At 36.9% G+C, this 16136-nt stretch overlaps 6 protein-coding genes across 6 annotated transcripts; 4 read left to right on the plus strand and 2 right to left on the minus strand.

Annotated features, from left to right (window-relative positions):
• Positions 1–153: 153 nt before the first annotated feature.
• Positions 154–2064, plus strand: ARN1 (siderophore transporter; the record flags this gene model as incomplete). Its single annotated transcript, XM_071050455.1, has 1 exon — positions 154–2064. One exon carries the CDS (start codon positions 154–156, stop codon positions 2062–2064), a length of 1911 nt encoding a protein of 636 aa, XP_070908701.1.
• Positions 2065–3216: 1152 nt separating this feature from the next.
• RNJ42_00286 (ARN family MFS transporter) lies at positions 3217–5085 on the plus strand (the record flags this gene model as incomplete). Its single annotated transcript, XM_071050456.1, has 1 exon — positions 3217–5085. One exon carries the CDS (start codon positions 3217–3219, stop codon positions 5083–5085), a length of 1869 nt encoding a protein of 622 aa, XP_070908702.1.
• Positions 5086–5376: 291 nt separating this feature from the next.
• On the minus strand, positions 5377–6867 carry AFG1 (Afg1p; the record flags this gene model as incomplete). Its single annotated transcript, XM_071050457.1, has 1 exon — positions 5377–6867. The coding sequence occupies one exon, from the start codon at positions 6865–6867 to the stop codon at positions 5377–5379; it is 1491 nt and encodes a 496-aa protein (XP_070908703.1).
• Positions 6868–7310: 443 nt separating this feature from the next.
• On the plus strand, positions 7311–9647 carry MAK10 (Mak10p; the record flags this gene model as incomplete). Its single annotated transcript, XM_071050458.1, has 1 exon — positions 7311–9647. One exon carries the CDS (start codon positions 7311–7313, stop codon positions 9645–9647), a length of 2337 nt encoding a protein of 778 aa, XP_070908704.1.
• Positions 9648–10094: 447 nt separating this feature from the next.
• RNJ42_00289 (uncharacterized protein) lies at positions 10095–13487 on the minus strand (the record flags this gene model as incomplete). Its single annotated transcript, XM_071050459.1, has 1 exon — positions 10095–13487. The coding sequence occupies one exon, from the start codon at positions 13485–13487 to the stop codon at positions 10095–10097; it is 3393 nt and encodes a 1130-aa protein (XP_070908705.1).
• Positions 13488–14897: 1410 nt separating this feature from the next.
• Positions 14898–15854, plus strand: GLO1 (lactoylglutathione lyase GLO1; the record flags this gene model as incomplete). Its single annotated transcript, XM_071050460.1, has 1 exon — positions 14898–15854. The coding sequence occupies one exon, from the start codon at positions 14898–14900 to the stop codon at positions 15852–15854; it is 957 nt and encodes a 318-aa protein (XP_070908706.1).
• Between the last annotated feature and the right edge of the window lie 282 nt (positions 15855–16136).

Below are 16136 nucleotides of genomic sequence, written 5' to 3' on the forward strand. Positions count from 1 at the left end.
CTGGGGGGAGCTCATCGCATGAGAAGGATTGACGGTTATTATGGCCATATGGCTTCCAATTATTATATAAAGAATAGGTTTTTTGATGCAAATGGATAACTTAAATGTACAAGTAAGACATAAAAAAACAGCAACAACAACAACAACTACAAAATGGTTCACGATAAGGACTCTCAGATATCTGAGATACAGCCTGAAGTTGTTTCCACGGATAAGGAGTACGATGAGGAGAAGAGCAGTCCCACTATCAATGAGTTTGCTAGGGAGTCATCTCACGAGCAGTCTTCTGTTAAAGGGGAGACTGAGCACCAGAGGAGTATGAGGAGTACTAAGAACATCGTTATCAGGAAGACGGAGATCATGAAGGAAGTCTATAACAAGTGGTATTACCATGTGATTCTCTTGTTCTTTGCATTTGTGTGTGGTTACGGTTACGGTCTCGACAGTAACATCCGTTACATCTATACCGGTTACGCTACTTCTTCTTACGCCGAGCACTCTCTGCTGTCCACCATTAACGTCATCAACGCTGTCATCAGTGCTGCCGCCCAGCTGGTTTACGCTAGATTGTCCGATGTTTACGGTAGAACTACTCTGTTCTGTGTTGCTATCGTTTTCTACGTCGTTGGTACAATCATCCAGTCTCAGGCCTACGACGTCCAGAGGTACGCCGCTGGTTCTGTCTTCTACAACACCGGTTACGTCGGTGTCCTATTGGTCCTGCTGTTGATCTTGTCCGATTTCTCTTCGCTAAGATGGAGATTGGTCTACCAATTCGTGCCAACCTGGCCGTTCATCATTAACACATGGATCTCCGGTAACATTACTTCCAGGGCCAACCCAGTTAAGCACTGGTCCTGGGATATCGGTATGTGGGCTTTCATTTTCCCATTGTCCTGCGTTCCTTTGCTATGTGTCTTGTTCCACATGTGGTGGTTAGCTAGAAAGACCGAGGAATGGCAAGAACTTGAGAAGGAGAAGACCTTCTTCCAAAAGCACGGTCTATGGTCTACTCTTGTCGAGTTGTTCTGGAAGGTCGATGTCATGGGTGTCTTCTTGATGACCATGTCCCTAGGTTGTATCTTGGTTCCATTGACCTTGGCCGGTGGTACCAGCTCCAAGTGGAATAACTCTCACATCATCGGTCCTTTCGTCCTAGGTTTCGTCCTAATTCCTATCCTAGTCTTCTGGGAATACAAGTACGCTAGAGACCCATTGATTCCATACAACTTGGTCAAGGACCGTGGTGTTTGGGCTTCCTTCGGTATCTCTTTCTTGATTGATTTCATCTTCTACATGGCTGTAGACTACTTGTACACTGTCTTGATCGTCGCCGTCGATGAATCTGTCAAGTCTGCTACCAGAATCAGTTCCTTGTCTTCTTTCGTGTCAACCGTCGGTTCTCCAATCTTCGCTTTGTTGATCACAAGATTCTCTAGATTAAAACCATTCATTGTGTTGGGTTGTGCTCTTTGGATGCTGGCCATGGGTCTGTTGTACCACTTCAGGGGTGGTAAAGAATCTCACAGTGGTATTATTGGTGCTCTTTGTGTTTGGGGTATCGGTACCACTCTCTTCACCTACCCAGTTAACGTCTCCGTCCAAGCCGCTACTTCTCACGAACACATGGCCACTGTCACTGCCTTGAACTACACTTTCTACAGAATCGGTTCTGCTGTCGGTGCTGCCGTCTCCGGTGCTATCTGGACCCAAACTCTATACAAACAAATCTTGAAGCGTATTGGTGATGCCAAGCTAGCTACCGACGCATACGCTTCTCCTTATACATTTATTATCAGTTACGCTTGGGATACCCCAGAGAGGCAAGCTGTTGTTCAAGCATACAGATATGTCCAGAGATTGGAAACTATCGTCGCCATCGTCTTCTGTGCGCCATTGTTCATCTTCTCGCTATGTTTGAGAGATGCTCGTCTAACTGATAAGGTCGCTCACGAAAATATCGCTGAAGGTGAATACGTTGACTACAAGGACGATGATCCAATCTACGACTGGTTCAAGAACATTGGTAAGCGTTTCAGACGTGAATCCAAGCACGAAGCTTAAAGAAAAAAAAAAAACGAACTCATAAATAATATCCTTTTTTTTTCTCTCTCCCTTTTTGCTTTATATTTTAACCTAATTTTCTTTCTTCCTTTACCAAGAGGAAGGAAACCGGCAGTAATATAGCAGTGATTGGTTGTGGTTCAACTGTTACATTCTGCTTATTGCATTACTATTTTTAAAAAAACACACCAAGAAAGGTAAAGAAAATTCCACAACCGTTTTCTTCATGCTTTTTGGAGGTATCTTAAAAAAAAAATTGTCTTTAAAGAACATTATCTACAACGTCGATATTTTGTAAATTCTTCTATTTTTTTGTTGTTCGTAATGATATTCCGTGCTTCTTTTAAATATATACATCAAATTTAATAATACCATAGTATAATATTTTCTATCATCATGCTAAGTTAATTAAAAAACTCTATGTTTTTAATCATTAAATCACTCCGCACTGTTTACGTAAGTTGCTATAGGCACCCATTTCTTTCTTTTTTTGGAAAGACATGTAAAACATATTACTGCTACGGATGTTTCTAAGCGTAACTATGATTTTTAGCATTCTTTTCAAAAAGTTTATTTATGTATCTTTTCTTTTTTAAATGATATTTATTCATAACAGGCTTATAGTTGGGATAATCCCATTTCTACTAGTAATTGCATAACTACTTTTGGATTGTCAAGTAAACAGGCCATATTCGTGAAGATGTAATGCAATTAGGGTTTCGCTATGTGACATCATGCTGACGAGCTAATATGTAAGTCCAGATGTAAAATGACCTAGTCAGTGAGCCGTTTAGCATTTCTATATGTTATGGAGTAGCCATTACTGGGTGGAGGTTTCCTTATTTATAAAGTTTATTGACCGCAATTTGGTTTAACACTATATTTGCACCCATTTACTATCTATCCTAAAGATTCATCGTAGCACATTATATATGTAACTACGGGTGCAATAACCAAATTAGAAATAAGGAATTAAATACAGGTGCAAGTTAAACTTCTCATTAGAAGCTTAATTGACTCAATCGTAGGAAATATCAACTGATATAAGTTGCAATGATAGATGATAAGATATGATTCTTAATAAAAAAAGATCTTGGGTACTAACAAATGAATTAATAATTTCATTAACACAAATAACTTAAAAAATATAAAATGAATTCAAGCAGTAACTCCAATAACAAACGAAAAGACACTAACGTTGAGGAGTGTGTGTATGAAGATAAACTCTCATTTGAGGAGAATGAGCTCCAGAATGATTACGAAGGTGACCCAGAAAAGACTAATGATATTCAAAAGAAGAGTATTAATATAGTAATTAGGGAAGCTGAAATTATGGCTGATGTTTATAAACCATGGAAGTACCAGGTTCTACTGTTAGTTGCTACGTTCATATGTAGTTATGGCTACGGTTTAGACGGGAATATCCGATACATATATACAGGGTATGCTACGTCAGCCTATGCAGAGCACTCACTCTTGTCGACCATCAATGTCATAAATGCTGTCATTAGTGCTGCATCGCAGATAATATTTGCAAGATTATCTGATGTTTATGGTCGGTTTTCTCTTTTCTGTGTTTCAATTGTATTCTATGCGGTGGGATCAATCATTCAGTCTCAGGCTTATGATGTCCAGAAGTTTGCAGCTGGTTCGATCTTCTATAATACCGGTTTTGTAGGTGTTATGCTAATCCTTATTTTAATTCTATCAGATTTCTCATCTTTGCGGTGGAGAGTATTCTATCAGTTTGTCCCAAGTTTCCCAGCAATAATTAATACATGGATAGCTGGTACTGTGACTTCAAAAGCTAACCCATTGGAACATTGGTCATGGGACATAGCTATGTGGGCATTCATTTTCCCATTATCTTGTGTACCTTTACTATGTGTCCTAACCCATATGTGGTGGTTGGCTCGAAAGACAGAAGATTGGAGAGAATTATCTAAGGAGAAGACTTTTTACCAGGAACATGGGCTGACGAAATCACTAATCGAATTGTTCTGGAAATTGGATGTCATCGGCGTATTTTTAATGACTATCGCACTGGGTTGCATTCTAGTTCCTTTAACATTAGCCGGTGGTACGAGTTCAAAATGGCATAACCCTCACATCATCGCACCTTTCGTCCTTGGTTTTGTATTGGTCCCACTTCTTGGTTATTGGGAAGCAAAATATGCGAGGGATCCAATTGTTCCATATAAACTGGTGAAGGATCGTGGAGTTTGGGGAGCATTCGGGGTATCATTCACGATGGATTTCATATATTATATGGCAGCAGACTACTTATATACTGTAATGATTATTGCAGTTGATGAATCGGTCAAATCAGCAACAGTAATCAGTTCTCTAACTTCTTTTGTATCTTCGGTTGCAGCTCCATTTTTTGGTTTAATTTTAGTCAAATTTAACAGATTGAAAGGTTTTCTGGTCTTTGGGTGTGCATTATGGTTTGTCTCAATGGGATTACTCTTCCACTTTAGAGGCGGTAAAGAATCCCATAGTGGAATTATAGGAGCGTTAAGTCTATGGGGCATAGCTTGTACAATTGTTATAAACCCAATTGCAGTTTCTGTTCAAGCGGTTACCTCACACGAACATATGGCAACAGTAACCGCCTTGAGCTATACCTTTTATAGGATTGGAGCAGCAGTTGGTGCTGCAGTCTCTGGAGCCATCTGGACACAGACTTTGTACGGTGAAATTCTAAAACGTATTGGAGACGAGAGTCTTGCAACGGATGCTTATGCATCTCCCTATGAATTCATAGTGAAATATACATGGGATACACCTCAGAGACAAGCTCTAGTACAAGCTTATAGGTATGTACAAAAACTAGAAACCCTTGTGGCTTTAGTATTCTGTGTCCCATTGCTATTCTTCTCATTATGCTTGAGAGATGCCCGTCTTGATGATAAAATTGGTCAAGAGATTATCTTAGAAGGGGAGTATGTCGATACCGATGATGAAGATCCTATATATGATTGGATCAAAAGTCAAACAAAAAAAATCAAAAGAGGATAATAGTGCTACCAGAAAATAGATATACTAAAATTCCAATATTGTGCTAAATATCCAAAAAGAGAAAAAACATTTGAAATTTAAAAGTTGAATATTAAAAAGGTTATGCATGTTTTTTGTATACTAATATAAGCAGAACATTATCATAGGAAAATAATTATGAATATATTTTAGATTATTGTGTAAATAAATTATAAACAGGAATTAGATATAACCTACCTGGATTTATACAAAGAAGTAGAAAAAATAAAGTCTGTGATCGATTATTCAGCGGTAAAGTTTGTTGATCAACAATCATGGTCTTGAAACCCAATCAGATGAGCTCATTTGCGATAATCTGCTCAATGCTCTTGCAAATGCAAATCTTTCCTCATCCAGGGCAAATATTTTAGATTTCTCGGCAATTTCCTTCGAGAATCCATGTTTCTCCACTAGCTCATCATGTTCTATAGAATTTTCATCACTATTCTGCGTTTTGTCGCTTTCCTTCACTGTGAAATCATTCAGTAGTTGATCTGGCTCTACAAATAAGGAAGTGAAATCTGCAGCTCCAGTGGTGGCTATCTTTCCACCACTGTCATAAACAGCATCTAGGAAAGTGATAAATCTCCTTATCTCGTCACGAACAAAAATCGTTAAGTATGGAATATCTGTGATAATAAAACTTCTAAAATCACTTGCCAATTTCAAATAGTCACCAGCAGCTAACGGTTGGCCGCACAATTCTTTGAAAGTAAATTGAGCAACCTTAGGTGGAGTACATTTTGGAACATATAACTCACGACCCCAAATTGTTAGTGGATAATTCGTAAAGGTATTCTCGCCGTGCACAGGAGTCCCGTCAGGGTTTTTCGAGTCTGTAGCTTGAGCGAAATAGTCATACCACTCCTTTATGTGGTTCTTTCTAATAACTTCAAAATCATGTGAGTGATATTCTTGACCGTCCTTTGGATAACAATAAACATTGGAGATGGGTCTAGGGATTTTTCTGTAATCTACTGGAGAGTCCAAAAATATGACCTCTGTCCTATTTTTGATCAGTTCAATACATGGAATGAAAGACTTCCTTTGAACACCGTTAATGTACAGATCGTCTGGGGGTCTATTCGATGTTGCAAATAAAACAACTCCGTATTCTGGTGATAACAATGCAGTAAGTAGTCTTCTCAAGATCATGGCATCTGCCACGTCTGCCACCTGGAATTCATCAAAACATAGCACATGGGAACTTTGAGCAATTTCCGCAGCTAAAAATGGGATACTGTCTAAATCTTTTCCTTTCTCTTGTCCCAGCACGTCCAGGTTCTGTTCCTTTATAATCTCGTGAGACCTCCTATGAACATATTGCATAAATTGATGGAAATGAATTCTTCTTTTAGTCAAATGATTAGGCAATACACTATAGAATAAATCCATCAGCATAGTCTTACCACAACCAACATCACCGTATAAATAAATACCTTCTGGAATCTTCGAGAGGTCCTTTGAGGAATTCCCGTTACCAAAGAAACTGAACTTAGACTTCAGATTATTTAGTATACTGAGTTGGTCAAGTGCACTGGGCGTCTTCACCTCCGGGGGTTGGTAGTTCACTAGAGAACCATAAAGATGGCCCAGGGAGCTAATAATACCACGCTGGTAAGGGTCATCTCTCAGCTTTCCAAGCTTCACTAGCCTCTCATACTCCCGCAGTGGTATCGAACTAGCATCAGTCTGGTTAAACCGTACCAGAACTGGAAATCGTAAAGATCGTAAACCAGACAACTGAACAGTTCTAGGTATCATTTTTATTTTGATTTTTTTTGTTTTTTTAGTACAATATTTTAAATATCCTCCTATAACAGACCAATTTTCTCACTTCAAAATCTCGGTACTGTTAATATGGGCTCTGATAATTGTATTGATACTTTTTTATCTCGAGGAATGCCCTTTAAATACCGTAAATCATGGAGTTTTAACATGGCTAAAATAGGGCCACTCGATGTCCATCCAATATTTTTTTTCAAATATTTTTTCAAGGACTCGGAAGGCTCCGTTTAAGGGCCCTTGACATAAGTTTGGCAAATTTCAATTAATGAACATACGGATCAAGTAATCAAGTGCTCAAGACTTTAGCAGGAATACTGTGAGGAGTATATATTATAACGCTCTGGGTAAAGAGAACTGCAACACTCTAGCCTATAGTGATTAAATTGGCCTTGTTCTTTTGACGAGGAAAAAGCAGACCAATGGAGATGATTGAACTCAATACATCAATGGATGGTCTCACTTTACAAGATATGAGGCAAGATAATGGACTTATAGATATTACTGATATATTTATGCAGCTTGGTGGAAGGCTAAAACCGGAAACGATTGTAAAGGATTCGAAATTCAATTTATTTGAAGGAACACATTCCTTGGAGGTAAACAATGAGAAGTTGGATTCTACTTTGATTCGATTATCTGAGAATGAACTAAACTTTAAAATTGATGTGGCCTATGGTGAAGAATTGGATTCAAGTAGTACAGACCCAACGAAACTGGATTATGTCACCGCAATTGCTGATAGGTTAGCACGCTCTATCATATCCTGGTTGAATGATTATCAATCTTTACCCACCACAGTGTTGAGTTGTAGATATGTTGAGTATGCGTTATACTACAATATGAATGATCCGGATATGAATGACGACAGCATCAATCACATAGAAACTGGAGACCCATTATACGACCAGGTTTTAGATAGTTTAGTTGTGGGTATTTGTTACTTTCTTGGTTTTGTATACAAAGTTCTGTCTGCTGGAGTGATCTACGAGGAAGAAGATCTAAATTTCAATCACATGGGCCTTAATAACTTCCAATTGTTGCCTGATATTACCAGTATTTTATCTCAAATAAAACAGAGCAGAAGATACTTGTCCAGCATTAAGGAAGAACACCCAGACTTACAAAAGACCTTTGATAGGCTGCTTTCTATTCTCGTCGTCATTGAAAATTTAATTAGTATTGAGAAGATTATCGATTCCTCAAGCGAAGAGGCAGAAAACTCACTTAATGAAATGGAAAGTGCTGCTCACGAACTTGTCCTAATGGAACCAATGAATAACGAGCCACCATTAGGTGCCTTTTCAATTGGTATCCAAAGAAGACTCAGTAATCAATTTCCACCAAGAAAAATTATTACCCCATCTTACAATTACAATGGTTTTTTAGTGATTTCAAAGGATGTTAAACTTGTGAATAAGATCAAAACATTGACTTCTGCAAGGGAAATTTTGAGCTTTGCTACTTTTTTTAATAAACTCTCTCAAAAACATGTCCTCTCTAGAGCTCTTTTTTCATTGATTCTTGTTAAACAAGATCAATCTGTTCTCGGCAACTTTTCTGCATTTGAATTTTGGCAGTTACATGTAAATGAATTTACTGGTATAGACTTCTGCTCCAATTTAGAAATAGATAGTGATATGGAGATGATATTTCAAGAAGCAAGTAACGTTCTATTGGAGTTTTATCAGAATGCTGCTCAGAATACATGTAGGTACAGACAGGGGTTTAACCGACAAATATTATTATGGGATTCCTTGCAAGCCCAATTAGAAGCACAGGATGCTAATATGAGGTCTACAGGGAAATACACTGAAGAAACAGTTGAATCTATTTCCACGTCAATATACCTCTGCTCATCCTGGGTTTATGTTATGAAATTATTATCAATGACAGAGTTTATTTTGAAGGGTTTTGAATTAGATATATATAAACCTTATGAATCTTACACGATGTACTGGTATTGTTACTATCTACAAATACACCTTAATGATGCTCTGGAAAGATTGAAGTTATTAATTACTGACAAAATTTCAGCTATTCAAGCATTAAATAAGAAAATGAAGAAGCTCAAGGCCGGCGAGAAAAAAGAGAAAGTTAGGAAACAATATAGGGAAGCTATGGATAATGACATGCCAAACCTTCGAACCGCACTGAAGAACCTAGAAACTTTAATTAAGAGATGTAATATTCATAAATCTATGTGTCTATCTGAGGTTCTTTATTTTGCAATATTAAGATCATTTGGCTTAATAGATGCTATTAATCCCACCCAAGTATATCTTTCGAATGACAAACTGATACATGACCTCCGTTTGAAGACATTCTCTTCAATAGGAGTTCCAGAATTGCCGTCCTACAAAATTTTCCAAAAAACTTTAAATGACTTTACTATTTCAGAACCATTGTTTGAGCTGAAGTTAGATAAAACAATAGAATGTATCAGAAAGGAACTAGATACTGTGGATAGAGATATTGCAAGCCTCCTAGATATTATTGAAACTGAAGAAGAAAATGACTCTGCCCTCCTTGGTTGTTCATCCGTCAAGGAAGAAGCTTGTGTTTATTACGAATCTATTAGGGTATCTCTTAAAGGTCTACTAGACGGTGTAAATCAATTCAACAAAGGAAAGACTCTAAAGAAGTTGCAAAATCAAAAAATAATATCCACTTTAGAAAACATCCCTAATGGTAGCCCTTATTATAGACTAATAGTAGTCAATGAAAAAAAGAGCATCAAGCCTTCTGATAAAAAGTAATCTTTGAAAAATAATGCATCCATAATACAGAAACATGAAATAATAATAAAATTAATTAAATAATAGCAATAATAATAGTAGTAATAATAGTAATAATAATAATAGTATCAAGAAGATTAATTTTAATAATAGCAATATCCCAGATAATTTTGTAAATTTCAGCAGTATAAATCATAGTAACAAGGATTATAGTAATAAATAAATTGAAATATTTTTGTGAGGGTGCTTAATACTTTATTGTGGAACATTCAACAAATCTTGTTCCTCGTGGCCCAATGGTCACGGCGTCTGGCTACGAACCAGAAGATTCCAGGTTCGAGTCCTGGCGGGGAAGATTATTTTTTTAAAGTTTACTTCATTAATTAATTTTGTAAACAAGATGGAGGAAAATATAATTATATAATTATGAAATGAATATGAATATTAAATATTAATATATATATATATTTATGCAGAATATTGTTTTTGGTATTCATGGAATTTAGAGGACTGTGTGGCAAGATACTGCGATTGAGAAAATAAAGTACTGTCTAAAATCCCTTCCAATGTAAACTTACTTTTGAATTCTAGAAATCGACTTAAATCCTCAGCAATATCTTCGTGCATACGTTTGATTCTAAAACCTATGCTATTTAGTTTCTTAGTGATTTCTTTTATTTTTACTGTAAGTCTCTCCTCCAATTTCAATCTCTTGGGGTTTGATGACATTTTACGCAGAATGAGCTCCTTACTATCCATTGTTTGATTTGCTAACTCTGGAAATACTCTATTGTAGTGTTTATGTGCATTAAGCACTTCACCATATACATGCCACCATTGCATTATCTCTTCTTCGAGTGAATTGTAAATGAAATTAAAAAGGTTATTAATGCAGGATGAAAGAAATTCAACTTGATTCAATAGTATAGTTGCAGTATGGGGATCAAAAAAATTAATAGCACTTTCTGGCAATTTCAAACTATCTCTGAATTTTTTTGAAGATAGCTCAGAAATCATTCTAGAAGATATTTCAAAAGATTTGCTATAATCGCAGGCTTTCAATTCCAGAAAAAGAATTAGTTTTTTTAAGACATTTAATGATTTGACAGTTTTTTTGAGTTCAGAGATATTGAATTTTGAGAAGTTTTGTATCATACCTATCTCTTCGGGTGTTATTGTATTTGAATTTTCTTTGTGCTGTTCCATTCTACTATTCATTTTGATCCATTTAACAGCCTCATCTTCAGTTTTGAATGTCTCAATAGGAATAATATTAAGAGCAACCAAAGAGGATAAACAATTTGTGATCAGTGGTAAAGTTTTTTTCAATCGCTCTTTCATCAACTCACTAAATCTTATTCTATTAAAGGTGGTCAGATCATCTACCAGCTCTTGAAGTGGTAAAAAAATTGACTTCCTTTTCTTAATCAATACTCTGAGAAGACCTCTTAATGTTTTCAGTTTGAAGGGGACTGTTGAGGTACATCCACCATCAAGTATTGTTAAGCAGACAGTCCAATGAGATACTATGTATTTTAGTGAATGTGCATAAACAATATTCCATGCAGATTGTTTTAAACCGCATCCACCTAATAGGTTAGTAATTCCAGGGTCTCTGGCAAAATCAAATGCTGTTAGAGAGCCATGATCTTGTTGTTTTTCTAGCAGAGTCCTTTTATCAAGTAGAAGCGTTGAAACATTTTCTTTTCTCTTGTATCTTACATTTGTCATTAGCGGTGTAATTCCTCTATTGTTCGTGATGTTCACATCAACAATAGAATCTGAGAGTAAAAATGATATATTATTCTTTAATATATGTAGTAGTGAATTACCTTTTTCATCTGTATGATCATGAAATGAAAATTCGATGTCATTATTTTTATACCATTCTTTAGTATATCCATAAGCCTTTTGTGACATCTCCTCATAATTTTCTTGATCATAACTTCGAAAGATGGTAAATAACGGGGTCTGACCAAAATCATCCTTCAATTTCCAATCTATTAGCATCCCTATTTCATCAAGTACTCTCAACTCGTTAGTTAAGTAATGGCTCGCAGTCCTTTTATTCTTATCTCTTCTATTGATGTATTTGATTAATTCTGTTTTTGGACAATTATTTTTCAGAATTTTTAATAAGATCAATGCAGCAGTTTCATTATTATGTCTTAATGCTTGTACCAGTAAGCTCGAGCCGTCAAGATTTTCGTCCATATAAAGGTCTTCGATTGGATAATAATCATCATATAATTCTAAAATAACAACTAAAATATCATTTCTCCTATGCGTAATACACAATGATAATATGGAGTTTCCGGCTGCATCTCTATAGCGAAGAGATTGCTCGTGTTGTTTTAAGATCTTTATTATAGTTTTTCTTGTTAGTGATTTAGATGATGATATTATCCTTATTAGCTTCTCAGAATTTCTACAGGAATCAACAAGCGATTTGTAGTTTTCCCGAGTACTTAACTCTTCGAAGTAGCAAACTACAGCTTCAAATGTCGATATTGCATAACCTAATATTCCAAACTTAATATTATTTTCATCCTGATAGAAATTTTGTAGGTAATAAAGGTGACTCTTCAAATTTTTAACCTGCGCTCTACAGGCCACCAAAACAAAAAGGTTCATTAATTTATCCGCATCAATCGTTATTGGCGCAGAACCTTCACTTAACATGCTGTCATCTTGTTCTTGATCATCCTCGCTGCCAGTCAGTAGCTTTAAAGTATTGACCAATACTTTGGCTTTACTAGAAAAATTATCAGTACTATGGAACTTCTGGAATAACACTGTAGCATTAGCCACGTTTTTCTCAACTGAGAGGACGTTTTCGAGATAAAAGTGGTCATATTTAATACTTGTAAATTCAGTGTCGACCTGGTGAACTGATATATCTTTGAATTGACTTGTATCAGTTTCATCCTTTTTATTTGTTTTTACAATCTGAGTCCATGTATCATCGAAGAGGTTCAATTCTACGTATTCATATACAATGCGTCTCAAAGAAACCAATGATTTAAATAGATTGTCAAGTTCCATCCTAGCACACATATCATCAACAATCTCGTGAAATAATTCAGGTTGTGGACCGGAAGTTTGGTTTCTGTCCCTATATTCTCGAAATCTTTTCTCAAACTCAGAACTCCAGTGTGTATTCAATCTCAGAATACTGTCAAATGTCGCCTTAGAACGTGAGTAACCAGCCTCACCTTTTCTCACTGTAGCCTTGAGTGGTTTATCTTCATTTTCACATCCGTCTATCTCAAGACTATGTTCAGGATGGTGCTTTAATAATTCCTTGCAAATATCTATATTTGATTGCAAATGGCAAGAGATAGGCCCCTCCACAAAAGTACCTTCAATGTGTAAAAGTTTTATCGTATTATGACTTGTTTTCATGTAGTCATTAAAAACTGGTATTGTCTCTAAAGAATGGATCGTGATCTTGTTCAATATCTGTTCACCTGATTTGCTAAACTGAAATATTGTTCTATTTTTCCAACTAATGAACTTCCAGGTATTGTCAAAGCATTTCACTGGGTGTAAATCATAACGAGCCTCGATATCCCGTATCACAGCCTCGTCATAACTATTATCCACTTCATTATCTTCCGAACCGAGTAGTAGTATATGTGATCCAACAAAAGCAGGTGTATAACAAAGCTCACTAAGCTCAACATTAGCAGATTCCGCAGTGTAGTATAATAGTAGCTCTGTAGGCGGCACAAGCAACAAGAACTGCCTCTTCTTCTGTAACTGACTGAACAGCTTCTTTAGTGGCGACTCATTAGGCTCACTACAGTTGCAAACTGCATTTATCAATGGATTCAAAAGTACAGGCAAATGGTAAGACATGTTCTCCACTGTGAGAGTGCTAGATTAGTTAATATATGGCTCTGTCGTCCACCCTCATTCTTTACTTGCTCATCGCATTAATTTAAATCACTAAGGGAATAAGAGGTCGCTGGGAGAAAAACGCCGTGCAAAAGGCAGTAATTAAAGGCTAAACGATGTTAATAAATACATATATTAGAAGTAAACTATGAATTGAATATTTGAATATGATGTAAATAGTATTTGAGTGGACCAGTTAAATTCTACGTGGTCTCCTGCACTTAGGGAAGTAAGCTCTCTTGTATAGTGACTCTGTAACAATATCAAATGTTGACACTTCACACATGGCATGTTTCCTAGCATTCCTGGGATCTGGTACAAAAGGCGGTGGTGGGTTTGCAGCTAGGTCCTCTTTGAACTTCTTATCCCAGTATTCCAGATACTCTTCTTGCTGTTCTTCGGTCAACGATTCGTACTGCAGAATTTCGAGATGTCTCTCCAGTATCCGCCGAGGTAGCTTCTTCTTCACCACACATCCAATTGTACTCGTACTTTCAATTGTTAACCCAGTGCTAGTACTCTCCAAGGTCGTATCCGACTTATATGTATCTATAGAACTTCTGCTATCCATTTTTTTATGTATTAGAAAGTGTCCTTGACTTCCTATTGGGTCTGGAGAATTCATAGAGCTAAGAATATACAAGAATTACAAAGATGGCGCTGTTTATATAACATTGCATTTTCGAGAAATTTTTTATACTTAACTACCTTTTGTTATTGTTATAATACTTTGATATTGTTTTGCTTTAGTTCTAAATACTTTTGCTTATAGCTTTTCTTCATGGTTTTCTCACATTTTTTGCCAATCCCAAGTAGTCTTCTTTGTTATAGAAGTGAGACTGTATGATTGTATACAGCAATGCAATGTATACAATGTATTCAGATATGTATACAGCAATGTATTCAGATATGTATACAGACACAAGAGATTCTTTACTTTATCTTCTTATATGACATCGTTATCAAGTCTGTAAATCAAAACCATTACAAATGTCAACCTACTCCGCACGCAATTGGCATTACTTGTAGATAAAGGTAAAAGAAGAAAGACAGACTATAGATATATGTAGAAAGTAAATGATTCTTTACTAGATATGTTGTTCTTCCATTACGTAATTACCAGTGAAGTTGACGCACGGCTACGCAAGGGCATTTCGGTCCTACACTATTCCGACCTTCGGTATTTAAGGGGACCCAGTAAGGATGCCCTGGCAAGTCGGCCGATGGCTGGGGGGTGGGTTGGGAAACAAGGAGACTCTTTTGATCTTGTATATAAGGAGAGGGAAGGATTTGAAGGGATTAGGTTGAGTTGAGCACCCAATGTCTCTGTTTTCTGTATTTAGGAGGAACGTAACCAAGAATATAAGAAATATGTCGTTTTACCCACACAAGATTGCTGCTGCCCAGGACCCTTCGTTGATGCTTAACCATACGTGTCTGCGTGTTAAGGATCCTGCCAGGAGTGTTGATTTCTACCAGAAGCACTTCGGAATGGAGCTATGTAACAAGTTAGAGTTTCCTGAGATGAAGTTCTCTCTATACTTTTTGGCTTTCCCTAAGGAGATGGCTAAGAATGCTGAGGGCAAGCCGGATGTCTTCAGTGCACCAGGTATCCTTGAATTGACACATAACTGGGGTACTGAGGATGATGCTGACTTCAAGGTCAACAATGGTAACGAAGAGCCACACCGTGGGTTCGGTCACATCTGTTTCTCATATGCTGACATCCAGTCTGCTTGTGAGAAGTTGGAAAGTGAAGGTGTCTCTTTCAAGAAGAGACTGACTGATGGTCGTATGAAAGATATTGCTTTTGCCCTAGACCCTGATGGATACTGGGTAGAATTGATTCAGTACAACAAGGGTGAAGGTGAGAAGAAGCAATTGGGTTCTCGTTTCAACCACACTATGGTCCGTGTCAAGGATCCAAAGGCCTCCCTAGAGTTCTACCAAAATGTCCTTGGTATGAAGTTGCTAAGAAGCAGCGATCACGAGGCAGCCAAGTTCACCTTGTATTTCTTGGGTTACGACCTAAAGGACGGCGAGAACTCGCATTCTCATGAGGGAGTCCTGGAATTAACACACAACTGGGGTACAGAAAACGAAAAGGACTTCAAATACCACAACGGTAACGAGCAACCATCTGGTTATGGTCACATCTGTGTCAGTTGTAAGGATCCTGCTAAGCTTTGTGCTGAGATTGAGGAGAAGTATGGTGACAAGATTCAATGGGCTCCTAAGTTCAACCAAGGTAAGTTGAAGAACATCGCCTTCCTAAAAGACCCAGATGGATACTCCATCGAAGTCGTGCCACATGGTTTGATCGTTTAATGAAATTTAAAAACTTCTGTATATAAATGGGGTTACTGAACAGCTTTAAAGTTTCAACCCCAAATTTATTTATATATATCATAAATTGAAATATTTATTAACAAAAAATATACTGATTCTATTTTTAACCTCACGATCATATTGCAGGTGTGGAAAAGACTGCTGACTAGAATTAATCATCGAAGTGGAGCTTTATGATTGTGATGTAATAGATATTCTAATCAATGAGCAAGTGCAACCACTCCTATCTTAAACCAGTTCCATGGAAAATTCAGTTCCGTG

Source organism: Nakaseomyces bracarensis (assembly GCF_045282275.1).
Source record: "Nakaseomyces bracarensis strain CBM3 chromosome Unknown Scaff2_0, whole genome shotgun sequence".
Classification (NCBI taxonomy): Eukaryota; Fungi; Ascomycota; class Saccharomycetes; order Saccharomycetales; family Saccharomycetaceae; genus Nakaseomyces; species Nakaseomyces bracarensis.